The 22,534-nt window shown below is 31.2% G+C and overlaps 1 protein-coding gene across 21 annotated transcripts in view; it reads right to left on the bottom strand.

Annotated features, from left to right (window-relative positions):
- Tm1 (tropomyosin 1) overlaps window positions 1-19,812 on the bottom strand; it is a 38,388-nt gene extending 18,576 nt beyond the window's left edge. For 3 of the 21 annotated variants that reach the window (XM_015327029.2, XM_015327065.2, XM_089170379.1), the window contains exons 1-4: window positions 19,654-19,812; window positions 14,155-14,310; window positions 13,841-13,966; window positions 524-657 (exon numbers count right to left, since the gene is read on the bottom strand). In XM_015327029.2, the coding sequence (XP_015182515.1) occupies window positions 524-657; window positions 13,841-13,966; window positions 14,155-14,268 (374 nt within the window). In that variant the 5' untranslated portion in view covers window positions 14,269-14,310; window positions 19,654-19,812. Of the gene's footprint in view, window positions 1-523; window positions 658-5,078; window positions 6,023-11,781; window positions 13,804-13,840; window positions 13,967-14,154; window positions 14,311-19,653 lie in introns of those variants that run through there. The other 18 variants (XM_015326975.2, XM_089170377.1, XR_016175958.1 and 15 more) reach the window with 17 other exon arrangements.
- Window positions 19,813-22,534: the final 2,722 nt, after the last annotated feature.

Raw genomic sequence — 22,534 nt, 5'->3', positions numbered from 1 at the left:
AATTTAAAATGATAGAAATGTTATTTATTCATTTTGAATCAACTTATTTTTGATCAGCTTTTATTAGAAATTTCTAATTTTTCTTTTAAATAAAAATAATTTATTTAATGATTACTATATTCAGAATATATTTTAACATTCGAGTTTAAATTATATCAAAAATTTTAAGAATAAAGCACAAAACAAAAAAATTAATATATAAAATTAAAAAATATTTTTGTTAATAAAAATAGTAATATAAATAAATTGCATCTCTATCGATAAACTAAGAATACTCCAATGTATTGATAATTATGAAACAAATCAATGTAATAAAATCATGTGATGAATAATCTTAATTTTATATTTGCAATTAACTAAATATTTGTATTTTTAGATTTCTTTCTTGGTTTTTTCTAGGGAGAAAAAAAGATTATCAATTCATTGGAATGAAAAACATAAGATATAAATCTTATTTTTTCTTTTCTTGATATTCTTATCACGAATGAATATTTTTAAATAAAAAATGTAAATGCTCGCTTACCGTTCGCTTTCATCTGCTGCTTGAGATGCCTCTGCCAATTTGGCAGTGGCAGTAGCAAGACGTTCCTCGGATCTTTCGAGGTCTTCTTCCAAAAGTTGAATACGACGATTGAGGGCAGCAACTTCTGATTCGGCCTGGAAAAATAAAAATAGAAATACAAACTTTGGAGTAAGAAATTAAAACCATCAAAAATTGTACAAATATAACTTATTTTTTGCAAAAATTTATTTTATCATTTTGCTATCATATTAAACAATAATTTACATTTAAAAATCGTATAAAAATATAATTCTTAGTTTTAAATCAATAAATTATATAATAATAATAATAATAATAATAATAATAATAATAATAATAATAATAATAATAAAAGTAATGCTAACAAGTCCCAACATCGGTTACTCGATCGATAAATTAAAACAAATCCATTAAAAAAAATTAATTTAAATAAGAAATAAAAGTAGAATGAATAAATAAATTATTTTACAAATTAAATTTAGTTTCTTGTTGACTGATTTAACCATCACAAAAATTTCTTTTTTAAATCTGAATGCTACGGCACGTGATCAAAGTCTATTCTAATAGACTATATACACGGCATGAGATCGGTGTAAGAGGTCTTTGAGCGTATATCAATGACCCAAGCTTCCTTCGGCTAACGAATTACATCAACGAGTTTAATAGCACGACTATAGTCATTAATTATTATATTCTATTTGACACCTACGATTCTACAAAAAAAAAATTACAAACACATTTGCATTCAAATTTATCATCATCGAGTATTACTCATCCTTGTCGATTAATTTAAACGAATGAATTGACCCAATTAATTTTACATACAAAATTGATAGAATGAATATAGGCCAAAAATAATTCAAAATGGTGCCATTGTAAAAGTTAATGTTTTTTTTTTAAATTCTTTGATTATATATTATAACCTAGAAAATTAGCATGCGAGACACGTGACCATTTTATTCTTTTTATATTTTAACGACTGCACCTGTGCAACGATTACGCATTGTATTTAACGATCAAATGGCCTGCCCTAGTACGAACATAGTCTGGTCTTTGTCCTCGATCATTTTATCTTTGCCATGTAAGTATGCTTAGGTATACATAGTGGTATATACATATATGATCCTATATCGTACCTATATAAAGGTTATATGTAAATTCAGAGGAAATTGACACGCCCACCCAAGCGAACTCGCAATCCGCGTTAATGGCCCTCCTGTTTTAACTTTAACCTAAGAGGATGTCGAATTTCCGTTCTTAATACGACACCTTTCCAAAATTATACTATTACACTACTATATACAAAATTTATTTAATTAAAAATACATGAAACTATTTTAAAAGGTAAGCTAATAATGGCTTGGTAATTTCAAAAACTAATTACTTTCGTTAAAGATCTTTTAGGTTCACAATTAAATATACAATTTCATTAGCCAGAATTTTAGTTTTATAATCTCAACAAAATTGATTTTTAAGAAGTCTCGGAAAAATATAAATGATTTTTAAAAAATCATTTAAGAATTCTTGGCACACCTTCCATTAATTTGACTCTAATTCTGAAAGTGATATTTGACACAATGAAAATGTTTTTCCTTATTTTATTGGAATTGAATGGATAGAGAAATATTTTTTTCGACAGATTTGAAACGGATGTCAGCATGGACTATCGAGCACTTTCCGGAGGAGCGATGACATCCGCTTTAGAACACGCGTTCTCCTGTTATGTAAACCACTCGATGTTCTCTCGATGCGTGTAACACTCAATCAAAGTTCCCGCCTAATTCAACATTCCCTGATCGATTTACGTTTCTATGCTTGCCTATCATTGGGAGTGGCACGAAAAAAAATCCTTTTATGCCCCCCTAAATAAACAAAATAAAAATCAAAATTTTAATTTGAAAATGAGTAACTAAAATAGATTACGCCAAACAAATAAATAAGAGAAGAGGAAGAACAAAAATGGAGGACACGCTGCAATTATCTTTGCATAAACTTCCATTTTTCAAAGAAAAACTGAATAAAACTTGATATTTTATTATTGTGTAACTAAAATAAATTATACCAAAGGAAATAAAGTAAAATAAATGTGATTAATAATAAGGAAAAAAAGGTTACACTAGAAGATACGGTAGTGCAGTTGGTTGATTAACGATAAAAGCCGGTTAGTGAAGCCCGAACGGATCTCGAACAAATATATCCGATGGTCTTTTAAAAAACCCTCTCTAAATACTTATTTACTTTGTTCTAACTCTTTTATAAAAGTATTACATTGGCGAATGTCATCGGATTATCTCATGATTGTTCTCTCGCCTTTACTATGCTTAGAGTCAAAAAAATGAAACCTTATCTTATCTTTTTTACACAAGGAGTTACGTAATCACGTCGAGATAATAAAATAGATGAGAAATAATTATCTACAAAAATTTCTGTATAGATCCTTTTCTTTTTTTCTTTTTAAAAATAATTTCATACACATGACAAGTTTAATCGCAAAATATGGAGTTAACTACAATACAAGAAAACGCCATCTTGAATTAAAATTATAAATAGTGAAAGTGCGCACATTAATTTATTATCTCATTTATTGCTGATTGCAATACAATGAAAAATATTTGTTATTTATTAAAGATAATACTTTTTAATTGTATTATCTATTTTTTTTATTTATTTATTAAATTCTACACAAAGAAACGTTTGTTTGACTAAGTTATGACGTTTGTGATATATCTCAACCTGGAGATGACATTAATACGTCAAACAACATATATCCTTGTATTCGCTTAAGGAAAAAGCGTACAGAGCAGATACAAAAGCTATCTTAACACTTAAAATATATCTTTTCAAAGTCGATCGATGAGAACATTTTGCTTTTCTGCGAAATAATCAATGTTTAAACACTTGGGGCAGGGTGGTGGTAATCATGAAGACATTTATCGATTAAAAATAAGGTGACTCTTTCGAAGAATTTCACGTTTTACATTGGAAACAAAACAGTGATATTATCTTTTTTTGCGTACGAGAGATAAGGCCGATTTTGAGGTTAGTTTTGCGAAATGATATTCAGAGAAAGTGTGAAGTAGTGAAAGTTTTTGGAATTTTTTCGTAACGTAGGAACATTTATAAATTTAAAGGTTACACAGAAGGTAGCAAATAAACGAATGAAGATGATACTTTAATAATTTTTAAATCAAATACATCAAAACGTATTCTATGAACTTTTATTTTAACCCACCCTGTATAATACTTATATAATTCAATATATATTGCTAATATTGCCTATGAAACGATTTAAATAAAATTAACAAAATTACAGAAAAACATTCGGACAATTTCAAATAGATAACCAATCAATATCAGTGATTTTCAATTAAAAGTACACATTATATTGAACAATTTTTTCAATTCAAAATAAATGATTAATTTGACACATCTGGTTGATGATTTAACGGTTTCTTAGCGAGTTTATAAAAGATGTCAATATGCGAAAGAAAGTATAAGTTAGCTTTGAATAATAAATTCATTGTGACCTCTTGGAACGAGTACATCTACCCCGGAATGTTCGATAATATCTATCGATCCTCATTTTTCGTTGGTTAAACTAGAACGTCGTTGATACGTAGGACTTCGGAAAAGTAGCCAAATTAGTAACTAAAATTCCAAGTTGACATGATTGAAAATGATGAAAAAATTTTGAATGAAATAATCTAACCTAAAAATTGAGTATTTCACAAAATTGATAAGATACGAAACGAGAAAGTTAAGATTTAAGTTGACCGATAGATCAGGCAGATTTCTGTTCGATCGACTGAACGAAAGAGAGAAAGAGATAAAAAAAAGACAAAGAGAGAGAGAGAGAGAAAGAGAAGGAATAATAGGAATATTTGTGGAAAAGAAACGTGAACTCTCGCGAATCATGGATGTTAGTTTAGATAAAAAGAGATAAATATATAAATAAATGAGATAAAAAGAAAGAAAAAGAAATATAGAAGAGTAATGGCGAGAGACAAGCCGGTCCTCGCCGGTTATCAAGAACGTCTCGAGTGCGTCGAGTCTCTTTCTCTTTTTCTCTGGCGCTGTAGTCGACTCCTTTTAGCCTGAAGGAGATTGGAGAGAGAAAGAGAGAGAGAGAGAGAAAAAGAGAGAGAAAATGACGGTACCGGGCTGACACGATCGATTCCTATCCTCACGCGAATATGCCGGCTCTTGTAGGAAGAAACTCCAAAGAATCAAATGGCGTCGCAAACCTTTTCTAGTTCCTACCTTTCTTTCATCTTTTTCCCTCTCTTTCTACATACACATACACAATTTTTCCATGCAAAGAGAGGGACAGAAAGAGAGAAAGAGAAAAGGAACATATTCGAGTATAAAATTGTTTTATTGTAATTTAACGAAAAGTACTGATCGAAAAACGTGCTCAGGTGTATTACGATAAACTTGTGTATAAATGTGTATGAGTGTTAAAAATAAAAGAGAAAGAGAGCAGTGGTTGGTTGCGCGAGCGCGCGCGTAATTGGCGCATGAGGCTCTACACACTCACTTCCTCACGGCGCATAGCTTCCACCTGCAGCCGTTTTTGATACTCCTCGCACTCGTCCTTGTACTTCTCCATTTCCTCCTTCGTCTGCCTCATTTTCTTCTTGAGCACATCGAGAAGGTTACCCTGCACTTGTGTCGACATGCTGTCGGCTGTGTGTTTTGTGGTGTGTGCGTTACTTCGTCCGGTTGTCTTCTTCCTCCTCTTCCTCTTCTTCTTTTGTCCTCAATAAAGAGACACTAACTAATAAACTAACTAACTAATCACACACGTAGGATATCGTGTGTGTATGTGCGTGTGTGTGACGCGTAAAAGACTGAAGAAAAATTAAATGATCGAATCTAGAAAAGTTTCTCTTTTCTGACGAATATGAAATATCTTAAAATTCTCTCGAAATTTTATTTTCCTTTTAATTTCAATCGACGTAACTTTAATTTTTCCGTGATTTTTCCTTTATAATATTGTATATCACAAAAACCGCACAAAAAGCGTGAAATTGACAACAATTGATTTAGAATAAGTATGAGTTGTGATGTCGGATGAATCAATGGTTAATGATCAATTGTAGATGATACGTTTTACTCGATTAAAACGAGGCGGCGCCGCGCACGTTTCTCGCCGGATTTAACGGAACACGAGACGCCAGAGACACGACAAACGACACGACGCTGCTCTCTCGTCTATGACGACGACGACGATGACGACGACGACGACGACGACGACGGCAACGGTGACGGTGACGACGACGACGACGACGTGGAAATCCGCCGAAACAAACACTCACACACGCGCGCGCGCGCAGGTAAATACTTGAAGAATGATTTTAAGTCAGACGGAGAGAGAGATTGGATTTCTAACGTAAAAGAGAAAGAGACAAAATTGACGACTAACACTGTTGCGTGTTCCCTACCGGTGTTAAAACGAGATAGACTAATACACCGAATAAATATTTAATAACGAAGGAGAGAGAGAAAGAGATAAATAAATAAATATATATAATATATATATATATATATATATATATATATATATATATGTATGTATATAATAACCAGAACCGAGCTGTCGCGCACTGACGACCACTGGCCACTGGCTGTTGACTGGATATCAAGATGGCCGCCTCCGGACTCCGCTGGACAACGCGCATGCGCAATATCTTTTACAGCATGGCGCAACCCAACGCTGTCGACAAGTAGTCCCTATAACATTAATGTAATGTTCATATTCTAGTGTTCTTTGTAATGTTGAATACATCGTTCAAGCTTTTACCGCTACTCTACTATGATTATTCTATACTTTCCTTTTCATTTTATTTCTTCTTATATTATTTTGTTATTATTCTGATAAAATATTCCGTTTAAAATAAATGTCTATTTTCATCTCTTATTTGTCTATTCTCTTCTATCATTATTTTTTGTATATTGTTTTTTGTGGTATGAAAAAATCGTTGAACGAAGAAAAGAACTTCTCTTTCTGTCTGGGGATTTAGTATCTCTCTCTTTTTCAATGAGTACTCGCGATGTTTTCTTGCTCTTTCTTGTGCTAGAGGAGAGGCGGGGCAAACTCGAAGTATCGCTGCGCCGATCGACGTGTCGTCCCGCGCGCAAAACTATACTCCCGGAAATACCGCGCCCGCAATACCGAGCGCGCCCAACCGTTTGAAATCGACTTCGCGAATAATCTTTATAAATTGCTTTCCGGTTTATGAAGATATTTTTTTTCTTTATTATATCGTTCATAAACATTTTTAGATTTAAATTATTCTATATAAATTATTCGAAATTCGTTATTTTATTATTTTTTTGATTATACAATTGATTAATTTATTTTATGTTTATATTGTTGAGATTTGAATAAAAAAGGTATTGAAATATTCCCGCCAAAATGAGTAATGATCGATTCTTAGATCGAAAGCAAATAAGTGAAATGATAACGGTAAAAATTCTTACTAGGAAGTTCGAACAACCGGTTCGCATAGGTCAAATACTTTTCTAAAGAAACGATTATATAGGAAAAAGAATGTCAGGAAACTTTAATAACAAATGCGATCTTACGTAAAAGATTATTTTCGCGTAATCGTGACACTGACATGAGAGAAAGAGATATAAGACGAATCCAGGATGGAAAACCGGTTTGGTATTCTGAACGAAATATTACGGCATACTCGTAAGTATATGCATATACATATGCATATAATTTCATCGATCAAACGATCGTTTGATAAAACACGAACAAAACAAAAAATTAATATTATTTTACTAAAATCTTAAAAAAAGAAAATTAATTTACTAACTTGTAGCTAAGAAGCTACATTTTGCAAGAGCAAAATTTTTAATTGAATGGATGGATTAGTAATTCGTTTACAGTCTTTTGCCTCAAAATCAATAAATGAACTAATATCAGCATAGAAAATTTCAAAAAAGAATAATTGATTTTTAAAATCATCTAGGAACTTTGGGTCCATTTCATATTTGAAAATTTCTGAATAAATAAATTTCATTTTTATATAATATTTACTTCTTCAATTATTTTCTATATTGAAATACGCCTATCTCGTGATTTTTGATCGAAATATATGATAAATTTTGATTGAAATATCGAATTAAATGAAGTTTATATCACGAAAAGGATTTAATTGTTATCAATACTTTAGAAATGTTAAGTTGTTGAACACTTGTTTATATCGTTTGGCAAGCGGATATGGGACATAATGGTGGGAGGTAAGCAAAATAGTTCTCTCGGTCATTGTGTAACTCTATCAAGCTCGTCAACCTACTTGGGAAGTAAAATTGACACGAGCGAGATACGATAGCTGTAAAATGCGAATCCTGGGGATGACAGAGAGTAATAAAATAATGATCAATCGTATTCGAACGATTTTCTTACATCAAATTGTTTCATTATGAATCAAAAATTGAAAACAAAATAAATAAATAGAAATTTTGTTTGACCTTGCATCATCGATAATCAATTCATATTTTTGTCCTTATTGGAATACTAATCGATCGTGACTAGATTAGAAATATCGATCAAAAGTTAGGAACAATGACAATTTATGCACCACCGTCGATTTTAATTAATAACGTCAACCACCACTTCATTAAAAGGAAAGAACACGGTGTAAATCGTTAAAGGAATGTTTATTTCAATTTAGTATGACGCACACGTGAACGTCATCGAATAGGCACGTCGAGAGCATCGTGATAAGTATACTTGTTCCAAATGGAAATATAACCGAGTTAACATTTTTTTTTGTTTTTAATTTAATCCAACTAATATGTAAACCCCAATAACGATGACAGTATGTTTTATCCTACTGGAAAGTTTAGCAGAAAGAAAAATGTTAAGAAATAAGAAAAAACATGAGAAAAAAATGAGAAAAAAAAAGAAAAAAATTATGCGCTTGGAAAGTTCTATCGATCGTTTGGATTCTTTCAGCTGGTTGTTGCTAAGCGTCCTAAGCTCGCATCAAATGTTCTACTAGTCGTGAGAAACCTTACATACTTTGTTGTTCCATTTCGAAGCATGTTCTATATTGCCAATGTATTTTTTTTCTTGTTTCTTTTTTTTGCACCTAATCTAACACAAGCTTCACTCGGATTTAATAAAAAACACACTAATTTTGCACACGTTAATTTCTATATAAAAGAAATAATAATATAAATGTATAAACAATAACTTTATATGGATAATTTAAATTGATGAACATATAATTCAAAAATTAACAATTACCCCATACAAAAATAATAATAAAAAATAAAAATATAAACGAGCAACAAATTTGTAAGTTAAAATATTAGAATAATGGTGATTGTGAGTGGTTACCATTTTACTGTTATCACAATAACAATAATATTACTGTGTTAAGACATTTATGTCAGGTTGTAATTTATTATGTTACATACGTTTTACGGTACTCTTGTTTGAACGCTTTTCACTTTTTTGTATTTCTTAAAGTATTTCAGTCTCGATAAAAAGAAGAGACATTGATAATAGCAACAGCGATAATAGTAATCACTTGTTATGTTAGTGTAGTTGTTCCATTATAAAAAAAATGTGAGCATCAATTTATTTATTTATTTTTTTTAAATCAAACGATAATTGGCTTTTTGCAGTATTATTTATCGCCATTTTGTATATTTCAAATTCGTTTAATAATGTATTAAAATAAGAATAGATGATGCATTTTAATAAGTGCATGAAGTAACAAAATCGTTAAGAATTTATCGCGGCAACGAGTGTGACCAAGTAAGGGAGACGAATTCTCAAGGATGTGTTGTCCCTTCGTGGAAGCTTACACATTTTATTTCGTCGAAGGGAACGCAACCGCTGACGTTTGGAAGGTCAATAAAATGAGATGGATGGTCATCAACTATTCTATTCTAAAGATACGAATATACAAAGTGAGTCAAAAGTTTGTAGATTATTCCTAGCAAAAATTTATTCCTCTTGGTTTAATATTTTTTTGAGCAAATTTTGTTAAATTATAAGCTTAATTTTTATAAAAGCCTAAAAAATCTAAAAATAAAATAATTTACTTTTCAAAATTGTTTTGAAACTTTTGCACACTTTGTGTATGTATGGTATTAATTTATTAAATATTTTGAATTATCTATTTGATAATTTATTTCATTAAATGTTGATTTATTTTTACATCACTTACTCATATTTTTATTCTTTCGTGATGTCATCTTTCCTTTTCATTTTCAACTCTGTAATATTTTAATATAAAATTTCAAAAACTATAAAACCAATTGTATTTTATTTAAAAAAAATTATTAGAATTATTAATTTTGAATTATTAATATCCAAGACAAAACAGGTTTCTTTTCTCAATTTAGAGAATTGTAAAAAAACACATTAAACAGATATTAATAAGATAAGAGTATACTGAAGATAAGAGAAAATTAAATAAAAAATTTCAACATTCAAGTTTGATTTCACATGATTAATCATTCAAGCTATTGAAAGGTTGTTGAGCTTGCTCATCTTTAACACACAAAGAAAGAATAAAAAGAAGAAGAAGAAGACGAAGAAGAATTTAGAATGCATGTTCCAAATTCTTCACTAATTCAAAGGAATTTGTATTTTCTTGAAGAAGAGACAAAACAGAAAGTGTATGTAAAAATACGCATACATACGGGAATTAAAGTGACGCTTAGGAAAATTTATTCTTAAACGCGTTCCGGGTGGTTCGCTTACGCAAGCAAGTAAAAGACTCCCCCGACATTCCCCAGCCCCATTCTTCATCCTCAAACCCCGCTACCACCCTTTTCTCTTCTCAAGGAGTTCCAAATAAAAAAAGATGCAAGACGGCTGGATCCACGACTTATTTTTAGAACGAACATCAACAAGAAAGAGAAAGAAGAATGTGTGTGAGTGTGTATTTGGCTAACACACTGTGCAAGATACAAGACTTGCTTGCTTGCTTGCTACAACGTTGTTACCAAAAAGGATGCGTTTCTTAACAGCGCCATGTTTATTATTCTTCAATCTCCTTTTTCAAGATGTCGACAAAGAAAAATATAGATGGGGCCAAAAATTTCTAGGTAATTTAAAATATTAATTATACTTTTTCAAAATATTTTAAACCAAGCTTCCTTACAGATTATAAAACTGTAAGCTTGGCAATATTGCTAAAATTAAAAAAAAAATGTCGTGAAAAAGAATAATCAATATTAAATATTATCCAAAAACTTCGAACATCTCGCGCATTTAAATATTTATGATTTTCGAGAGGAACAATAGGGTTGCCATCTGTCGAACATTTTGAGTAACATGTTCCGCAAAGATGAAATCAATTGGTTAACATAAGCTCTATATTTTTTCTTTCATCTCTTTTTTTTGTAATTGAGATTAAAACAACGAGCGATAAATTTTCGTAATCCTAACAGATTCTATTTATTATTTTTATAATTAATATTATAGATATTTAAAACATGTGACAAGAATTCAAATGATTACGTCAGAAGCAAGAAGTTCTTAATGTAATTCTATTATAATTTGAGCAAGTTTTAAGATGAACATAACGCATTTAGACTTGTTCTTGTTTGGGTTCTGAAGACTGATTTTTAAAAGATATGAACTAACGCGATACTAATGTAGAACGTTTGAGTCTACTATTTTGTCTTATAATTCTACGTAATTGATATAATTCGACGTAGTTGTTTAATTTCCGCGATAAACTTTGCACGAACTCATGGAATTTTTGCATGTTACTTCGTTAATATACCCGTTTGAATATAAAATAACAAGAATAGATTACAAGATTTATATACAGGATTGGACATTTAAATCAGAACAGATGTTACAATTGAAATGTTCTACTACGATTATATATAAAAGATATATATAAACCAACAACGAGTATCGTTTGAATTAGCGTATATAAATAGAGCATGATCCAATATAGTGACATTTCAAATGGATAAATACATATCTACATTGGTCACGTAATCGACGCCCACGCCATTGTAGTATTAAATAAATGAAAAAGAAAGTTAATCGAGATAGTATTAGAGGTAAAAGTCGATAATACTAATCTCTCACTAAAGATTAGTGATTTACTAATCAAATGTAAATAAAAAGAAAATAGAAAAATGATCTTTGTTTGGACCTTGTCGCCTTGTCAAGGCCACCGTGACGTGACCAAGGTTATCAGACATATGAGTATAAAAAAAAACCTTAAAGAAGAGAACTGACTGACCCGCTTCAGTTGATTGCCCATGATATTCTGTAATTCGTTCCTGATTAGACTGAATTTCATCATGGTGTCGCTGGAGAATATGGAAGAGCCAAATGCGAGTCCAGGATAATCAGCACATCTTTTTCTTCTTCTTGCTTCTCTTTCAGCTTGTACTTCGGCCCTTTCGCTAGGACACCTGAGTTTAGCTAACTCGGCTATTTCAGGGTCTTCTTCAACATTCGTTGATTCGTCGTCAGAATTTCCATCACCTCGAGCCCTCGCGACCGCGTGCTCAGGCTCGAGTCTGTCACGGAAAAATTTCTCTTTCATTTCGTTGTCATCGTATTCGATTTCATCGTTTATTTCTTCTACTTCGTCCAACAGCAAGTCATTAAATATTTTATTACTTTCTTTTCTATCGTCCTTGATTACATCCTTGGTTCGTTCGATGTCCCAAACACGTGGTGCATTAACGAACCTAAGTTTGCGCGTCAGATCAATGTCCTTTAAATCCTTCGTTCTACGACGATTATCGACTTTCTTTTTTTTATCTTTCTCCTTATTATGACCATTATCTTTATCAATGTTCGCATCCTTATTGATATCTACGTTATTTTCTTTGTCCTCTCGAACTTCAAACTGGACGTCCGGGCTACACTGCGCGAGCCTTGATCGGATGTCCAAATTCTCATTATTCTCAACTTTTTCTTCATTTGTTCCAATAATCGCAATCTCCGAAATAGTTGTAGTTGCCGTGGTAGTATCTTTATTAACAGTTTTCGTAGATTTGTTCGATTTGACATCATCGTTATCAGCTTCGATTCTTTTTGACAAAGAATCTCGCAACCAATGGGAGCCCAAAGAGGTTGTCGTCTCGGGTAACCCTGTATGATCCTCGAGTAGGGTATTGTTATTGTTGTTGTTGTTTTTGTTATTAGTATTATTGTTTGTTATTGTTATACCGGCAGGGCCACACTGCGCGGGTCCTCTGCCGGATGCCTCGAGACGTCTCCGTGTCGAGTGACGCGGGTGATGTTGATGACCGCGACGTCTCGCGGTCGACGCCGGCAAGTGCTCCATGATCGGGACGATCCTAAACGGAACATGCACCAGTATGCCAAACCTTCAATTTTTAATAACGACAATGGACGATTATGATCAAAAGTTACGACAAACTAACCAATGATTACTTTCCTTGGACCTTTAATAACCAATATTCGATAAAAACGTGTTCCTTTAACACTGTAAGCAGAACGCGCGCGCTGCTTTGCGACGTGTCGTCGTGCTGAGCTGCACTCACGTCTTGATTCTCTCTTATTCTTTTTCTTTCTCTCTCTATCTCTCTCTCTTTCTCCCTCTCTTCGTTTTCTTCTTTTCTATATCTATCTCGCTCGCTCACACATAAGCTCTACCGCCATCTTGTCTGTCACTGGCTCTTGCGCGACACGTTTCTGCAGTCGCGCCGTTCACCACACAAACTTCATCCCCACTCCTCCTCTATCATCCTCTATCTCTCTCTTCCATCCCTGTTTCTCCACCATTCTCTGACGATTTTAACGTCTTCTCTCTCTCTTTCACCCTCTATCTATCCCCACCTTACCAACCGAAGAGACTACATTCGGGTTAACCCCTCTCCAACCTATCGCCTATTTATTTTCTTACCCGCCCACCCACCGTCGACTGGATGCCAACCGAATCCTCACGAACCTCTCCGAACACACATAGGACGAACATTCGTGCCCGATTTCTACACACGAACTGCGTCTACGCAAAAAAAGAGAGAAAGATAATTGTTTTTTTTTTCTTTATTTCTTTCTCTCTCTTTCTTTCGTAAGATTTATTCGTCACGAATCTATCAAAGCGACATCTACTTTATCGAGGAGTACAGTCGGTAAACGCAACTAGCGCGAACTGGTGGAAAATGTTTTTACTACCCGCCAGTTTCAAATTTTTATCAGATTTTACTTACGTAATTAAATTTTTTCTTAATTTGATAGTTTTGTTTCAGGATTTTCTTCCAGATGATAACCGATGTTGGGACGACGTAGTTCGATTAAAATTGGTACTAAAGTGTACTTACGTTCTGAAGGGCCTTATCTTTCTCTTCCAGTTTTGCATTAACCTGCATAAGAGCTTCCTGAGTTTGATCGAGCTCGTTTTCAATGGTCTGGATCTTCTTTTGTAATGCACGTGCTTCTTCCTCAGCCTAAACGATAAAATTTATAATTATTTTTATTTCGATACTTCATTTATTTGAAAGGATATATTTTTGATAAAAAAAAATGTATTTCGAGAAGAACAATCGGTATTTTATAATTGCATCATTGAAATTGAATTTTTTTTCTTTCTTTTTTCTATTTTAAGGATCAATTAAACAGATTTAACGATATTAACCTTCTCGGCACGTGCATTGGCATCGCGAGCTTGTTGTTCGCAAAGCAAGGCGCGATCTATCGCACTCTCCTTCTCGAACTTCATTCCCTGCATCTTCTTCTTGATCGCGTCCATGATGCTGCTTTTATTGGCTCACTCCTTGGTTAAGATAAATATCTGCTTGGAAAAAAAATTCTTTTATTATTTATAATTATTGTCGAAATTATTTGTTATCGAAATAATGTAATAATTTAATTATTATTCTCTTATCGTAGTCCAAAATCATTAAAACAAATATTAACATTCATATTACATTAATTAATACATACATATTACATTAATAAATTTTCTAATTCAATATATACCTAATAAAGAGATTAATTTAAAATATATTATTTAGGTTTACATTTGTTCTATCTAAAAATAAATTACAAAAATAGAAAACTAGAAAATCTACGAAAATTACAATAACATTCAAATTTTCAAATTGACGTATAAAATTGGCGAATGGTTGTATACACAATTATATATATATATTAGCATTCTATTAATAAATCGAACGTATTAAATTCGATAGAATCGAATCCTTCTTTTTCAAATCTTCTACTTTTTCTTTTGTTTTGTTTGATAGAATTTTTGTTGGGAAGGAATAAGAGATCTTTCAAGTTCGAAGTATAGTCCTGGGGTTGTTGTTGGCTCCGGAGAGCTATGGTATGCGCGTCGTCGTCCTCAGGAGCGCTCCAAGGAAGAAAATAAAAGTCAGCAGCGGCCGCATTCAGGTTTTATCCGATCGTTTCTCCGAGCTCTGGCCACAGCTCGCTTAAGCGGCCAGTAATCGACGTGCCCGCAAAGAAACAACTTCTACGATCTTTCTTCCCCCTTTTTCTTATTCTTTTTTTTCGAACTTTTATTTATTTATTTTCTTTTTTCATTTTTAATGCTTTCCTAATTTTTATTTCATAAACAATTAAAATTATTCATAAATTAATTTTCGAGGTTCCAAATAAAAAAAATTACTCGATTCGTTTAGTTCATTAAATAAAAATTATATATTAAAAAATATATTTATATATGTATTATTAATTATTAAGGGTTCGTTATTAAGTTTCTAGGTGATATTAAATACTAATTTATTTTTAGATTCTAATATTAAGAGTCTAATTTATAAAATTGTAAATACATGCCAGCGTGTATAAAAATTAACAAAAAAGTTAGCAATTAATTTGAAAATTATCTACAAACCTATACTATAAAATATTGTTTTTTATTTATATTTTTATTTAATTTTTATATAACAAAAAATTTAGAAAAAATCTTAAATTAAATAATTAATATTGAAAAAATGCATCAGTATTTTTGTCGTACCCTAAATTCGTTAGATTATATTCATAATCTGATAAGACTTGATATGTCTAAACAAACAAATTTGCTTTCTTTCTCCCCCTCTTTCTATCTCTATCTGTGTTTCTTTATTTTATCAGGCACTCCGAAACTAGTTCCCTCGAAACTAGCGACTATATATATTTGCATCATTCATAGCGTATTTTTAAACTGAGAACGGCCGTGTTCCTCGCTCTCGAATATCGTGTTCCTGCTTTCGAAGCGAGCTCTCGTTCGCGCGAAGAACGTAAGAAATACATTGGCGTATCACACGATAGATCTCTCTCGTGCTAAACAGAGCGAAATTTTGTTTCTTTTTTTTTTTAATTCGTCATCCTAATCCCCTTTAACAGTAAAATATTCGTACGAATCTAAAAAAAAAAGAAAAAAAATAATAAAAAAGAAGAAAAAAAACACAGAAATAGAAAGTATCGAAATCGATATTGTCGCTGATTAATTTTTTTTCGATTTGTTGATCGAATTTTTTTTTGTCGGTCAGATAATATTTTTACTTATTTTTGTTTGTTATCATTTTTAGTACGCCAATGCGGCAGAGTATACACGCATATCCGCGTCACTGGTTTATGCGCGAGCGAATGTGCGCGATTTCGAACGAGCGAGCGAGCTGCTTTTGCTGTTGGTTGCTGCTGTTGCTGGTAATCAGAGATGCCAGGCTTCTCAACGAGGAACAGAAAGGACATCGAGCTTCAATAACGTGCCTTAGAGGAAAGCAGATATACTCTGAGATATGGAGGATAGTCCGATATGAATTTGCTTTGCTTTCGCTTTTGCACGGAACTTTCCTTTAATTCATGTTCTCTTATTTTCTTTTCCTTATCTTCGTTCATTTTTCTTCTGGATCGAATTCATTCAACCGATTATAATATATTGATTGATTTTAATTCAAATTTAAAACGTATTCCTACGAATATTTGCATTCGATTTAATCAATTAAAAAAAAATATATAAAAAAAATAAAAAGAAATGATTTCTTAAGAAAGCATACATGCCGATAATTATTATAGTAGTAATTTGAGGCACAAAAAATATAATATAAATTTATTTGACGATTTATTTTATGGTATAAATAATTTTAATAGTCATAAAATAATAATTTTCATTAAAATAAATTTAATAAAATTCAATGCAATATTCCGCGACCATGAATTAAAGAAAAAAAAATATATATATATATATATATATATATATATATATATATATATATATATATATATATATAAAAGAAAATAAAATGAAATACAAAATATGCAAGTACGATTTTTTTTGCATTTTCTTCGGGAAGAAGGTTAAAAAAGAAAGAAAAAATAATTTCAGACGTATATATCACGAGAGCTCGATTCAAAGTGCTTGCATCGCGACCGAGGGTTATTTATAAGTGCAAGAGGGAGGTGAAGGAGGAAGAAAAGGAGGAAAAGGTGGTAAGGAGGGTGGTAGGAGAGATCGTTACCGCCTGCCGACATCGGACCATTTCGGGTTACGCACAGCAAAGATCGTCCCTGGGTGTCTCGTTACGTCCACGCGATATATGATTTTCTCGAAAGAATGACATTTTTGCACCTCCTCACAATTCGGGTTACGATCTACAACGATTTTCTTTTATTTTTGCTTCAACAATTTAATTTCTTAAATAAAATTTACAAATTTTTTATAAACTAGAGAAAATATAATTTTATACTAAATAATTCAATATAAAATAATTATAATAATTATAATAATGAAATAGGCTAATTTAATTTATCGATTTTTACATTTCAAATTTATATTTTTTTTAAAGTAAATTATTTATTTTTTTCGTTGTTTTAAATGATTACGACGATTAATTCGACAAACGTTCGAATTTACATTGTCTCTTATTACATTTGATCTTCTATATTTGTAAAATCTTTTTTTTATATTGATATAATAATTAAAAAAAAAAATTATTTTTGATTGCAAATTTTTAAATTTTAATCAGCTTTTACATAATCAATCAATCGTTACAAAATTATTTTCTTGTATATTTTCCTTTGTTCGAATCGTGTTCCCGTTTTTGGCAAAAGTTCATGATTAGCAAAAATATATATACATCGAAATCGGGTCGATTCGGAGTAACTCGAGCTCTCTCGCCGAGCTATGTTTGTACATACGCATGCTAAAACTAAAAAAAATAAATAACAGAAAAATAAAAACTAAAAAGAAAAGAAGAGAGAAAGATCTCGTGAATCATAATACACCGATGATGTATCGAAGAATTTTATATTCAATCCTCGAACTTTCTCAACCTCAACTATCTATCACTTTATCCATAATGTATCAAAAATTATCTTGAAACAAAATTTTTCAAAGAAATGATATTTTATAATTAAAAAAAAAAAGCAAGAGTATTAAGATCAGTGAACGTCCGATTTCTATATCGAACAAGTTTCGACCTTGTTCAATCTCGATCATAAATGAAGGATACGTATGTGCATACTTAAATCTCAAGGACCATCTCAAACACGAACAAAAAATTTCCAATTCAACTCTTCTCTTTCTTTCTTTTTCTCTCTCCCTCTTTTTTTCTCTTTCTTTTTCACGTTTCGAATACTTTAGACTCTCCTACGTTGTACATAACTTTTTTTTTTACAACGAGATGCGAGTTTGCACGTTCGAGAATTCCATAAGCTCGTTGATCTATCTCTTTCTTTCTCATACATTCCCTTTCTTTCTTTCTTTCTCATTCTTATGCTCATGGCTAAGTTTGAACCTAACAAACTAAAGAATATTCCTGATCAGTTTCACTTTCTTTCAAAACGATTCACCGTCTTTTTACCGCACTTTTAATTCTTTTTTTTTTTTTATACAAATTCTTATAAGTTGGCCGAAAGTTTTATTAAGTTAGTTCGATGTTAGGTAAAATAAAGAATGTTCGAAGTCAGGTAATAAATGGGGAAGCTGACTTAAAGGGCTAACATAATAATTGGGTAAATTATTATTTTCTTTTCCAAATTCTACCAGTTTAATTTTTCATTTTGAGAAAGAAAAACAGAAATTTAATGCTAATGAGAAAGAGAAGAAGAGAATGGAAGAGTATAGTAGACCGGAAGATTTGGTCATATCCTAGAAAAAATATCCCGTCTTAGAGGAACAAATTGAAGAGGGGAAAAGGAAAAAAAAACCTGTTGATGGATACCGATGATCTTCTGGGAGATTTCAATGCCATAATTTTCTTTCCAGCTGAATGCTAGATCGGATATTTGCAAAATAAAAATTATAGCATCCTATTGTCTTTCATATCAAATATATATTGTTTAATGAAGAAGAGAAAGAAGACAGAAAAAACCTTGGAAGAATTATTCGATCTAGTCTGGGAAACGGGTCCTATCTTTGGTTCGTAGAAAATCTCTGGGATTTAGATGACATGAGAGGGGTTCTGCATGAGTATTCTCAACGTAAGAAATGATGTATCTGAGGTATGCTGAAATTGCAGGTTCGCAACGAAAAGATTAGGAAAAACTTGACTTCGAGGAAATCACAATAGTTAAAACAAATTCGAAGTTGTTCATAACAATTTTGAAAGTGAATCTAAATCATTTTAAGCTTTGGGATGTAAAGACGACTGATATTCTTTAAAACAACTGTTGATGAACAATATTTCACTAATTTTTTAATTATTTCTCTGATATTTAGAACTTGGAATGTTTTAAAATATTTTTTTTTCTTTACTTTTTTCTAATATTTTATGCATTTTTTGATTTACTTACATATATTAACACACACACAATATTGAATTTAATTAAAATATATACAAAAATACACATAAATCACGTAATATACCTACTTTAGATGTTTAATCCTCTTTCGAATAAAAATTATTAAAGATTTTTCAATTTAACAATCACTTCTAGATATACTATTACACGTTAGTTATTTTTAGCTGCCTTAATATCACGTAATATATATATTTATATGCATACATACACATTTACATATACACGTACTGTACACACACTAATTTACAGTGTATACGTACATGTATATATTTTAATATATCAATTATCCTTTTCTCTCAATTTCTTTCTAAACAAAATAATAAATAAATAAAACAAGAAACAAAAAGAAAAAAAAACTTAAAAAAAGACTATGCACGTGTGTACTCACACTGAGTAAACTCAATGGGGGCGAAAGAAGAATTTTCTCGTGTCGTCGTCCGGTTGAGTTGTGTTCGAGCTAAGAGCAAAGACACGACTGCCGGTGTAGACGATACTCGAACCTACCGAGAATCTAACTCCCACCTTCTTCCTCGCGTTCTTCTGAGGACTCACATGTATACACACATCTATGAAAACATGTACAGAGAGATATACGAATACCGAAGACTCTTCATGTATACACATCTACGAAAATATACGCATATACAGAAAAACGAGAATTATGCATGTATACACACATTTATAAAAATACTAACTCACGAATACACACACACATACACACATTGAAGAACAACACGTATACATACGTTTATGAAAATGTACATATACCCATACACACGCGTATACATATATACATACATGTGTTCGTTTATTGAGGAATCTGCACGTATACACGCATATATAAAATATACAAATATATAAAAATACACAGACACATGCATATATATACGTGCGTTCTCGTGTATACTTGATTGTCTTTGCTTTACAGAGTAAGTGTGTTCCTATCTCTTCTCTTCCTTTCTATCTTTTTTACTTCATCCCTTCCTCTTCATTATCGTCTTCCTCCTTTCTTCCTTCCTTCCTCTTTCTACCTCATCTTGGAGAACGTGAAAACGTATACCATTGAGTATCTTTAGAATCATCCCGAGATTTCTATTAAAATTCTATTTCAAAGAGCTAGCCAAGAATTTAGAAACTTCGTTATCATCATTTTGCGACTCTTGTTTTGTCAAAGTCAAAGTCAGAAGTTTTTTTTATGTTCATTTATTTTTAATTTCATTATTGGAATATTTTAGTTTTTATTTATTAGAAATAAATGTATAAATTTCAAAAAATTTGTTTAGAATAAACAACAAATAATTTAAGAACAAATAATTTTCAATTAAATTCAGACAGAAATTCCATATTTGTTAATACTAAATAATGAATTATATGTTAAATAAACACACGAGAGATACAAATATTTATTTATTAATAATTATAGATTATTTGAAATTTTAAAATATAGAATAATAAAACGAATTCGATCTTCGCGATAGCATGTTTTACGATAGATCACAGAGTGTGCCTTATAATGTCAGCGCACATCCCAATTTCGAGGTTTATAATTAGATCGAGAAAATGGCAGCTAGTGAACGAGATCGTATTCTCGAAAGTTTCTTAAACGTTTTACACACTTATAATTCTTACAAAATAACACGTTTCGGTCATTTTAAAAATATTTCAAAAACCATCCAAATTTTCTTTTCTATTTAATAGCCGCTCCAAGCAATAAAATAATAGAAAATTGGAAACCAAATCAAATGCAAATAAAAATCGAATCGAAATTTATTATAATAAAAATAAATACTAGAGTATCGATATTGATAAAAGAATACAATCCATAAATCGGACGATGATAATTTTGGCATTGGGGTCAACCTGATCTCCTTGAGTCGTCATTATCATCATCATCGTCGTCATTATCATCATCTGGTGTCATGGTGAATCGGGAATGAGTCGTACGTTTTCAAAGCTTTGCACAAACACACGACCACATACATACATACATACTTACACGTAACGATTACTCTTATAGATAATTTCCAGATTAATCTAAAACGATACGATCTAATAATATCGATTCATCGAAGTTATATCTTTCTGTCTCCTTCTATTTATTATTTTTTTTTCATTCATCGACTCGAACATTTCTAGAAAAGGAAATCCTACTGTAAGAAAACAAAAAATAAAACAAAAAAAAATAGAGTGAAATACAATCGTATTGATAAGACATATCTTTGATATCGTATAGATTTTATCCACATAATTCAGTTAACAGGAAAAAATTATTATATTTTTTTCTCTTCTTTCCTTGTTTTTTTAAATTTGATTTTTTCAACTGTTCGCTTATCGCATACGATACGTTTTGCGTAAGATCGAAAAAACGTTACATCTTGCACGCACAGTCATCGGTCCGGTTCACTACCGTATATGGGAAAAGTAGGTAAGGGTCCCTCCGTAGCCTTGACTCATATAAGTGTGTATACATATGTTATAGGTATGCATGTGTGTATGTTACGTTAGTAATGGTACACTCCTCTTGAAGAGATTTTACTTGTATTTATAGTTACTCGTAATAAATGAACTTGATCTTTGAGTACTGCACAATTTATAATCAAATAGAAAGGAAAAAATCTATTAATCTATCATTATTTATGATTACTGAGTAACAATAATATAATTAATACAATAACATAAATTCGTAAAAAAAGACAGCATATATTGTATTAAAAGTTAAAAGATGACTTTAGTAATTAATTATACTTTTTCGAAACAGTTTTGATTCTTAATTGAACTTACCTTTCTTTTTAACAAACCTTGTAGCTTAACAATTTACAAAAATTAAAAGGGTCTAATCGTACTGGAGATGAAATAATTAATTGCAATAATTTATTTTGGCAACTTTTGGGCCACAATTTAATTCTTATAAAACGACAAAAATGAAAGATTTTAATTAATTAACTAATGAATTAATTTTTAATTAATTCACTATTGTTACCTACCTTCCTAAGAATAACATAAAATCTAACGTTGGATAATCCCTCTTCCGTCCTAATTTTACGCTTGATCAAGCCTTCGTAAGCAAGTTGAGTCACCTTCTTCTTCGTTAGCTCGAACGTCGTTAATTTTGCTATTAAAGTTCCTTGAGTGTGGGCTCGTGTAACGAGCCAACATTGGCATTATAACGATCAAGATTATGACGAAGATGATGATCATAGTGATAATAAAAATAAAAATAATAATAATAATATTAATAAATAATGAAATTATTATATTTTACAATTTAC

This window comes from Polistes dominula, unplaced genomic scaffold (assembly GCF_049000335.1).
Source record: "Polistes dominula isolate Pdom_NZ unplaced genomic scaffold, Pdom_raw_medaka contig_15, whole genome shotgun sequence".
Classification (NCBI taxonomy): domain Eukaryota; kingdom Metazoa; phylum Arthropoda; class Insecta; order Hymenoptera; family Vespidae; genus Polistes; species Polistes dominula.
The sequence above is the reverse complement of the archived record's forward strand: the minus strand, read 5'-3'. Positions and strand labels throughout refer to the sequence as shown.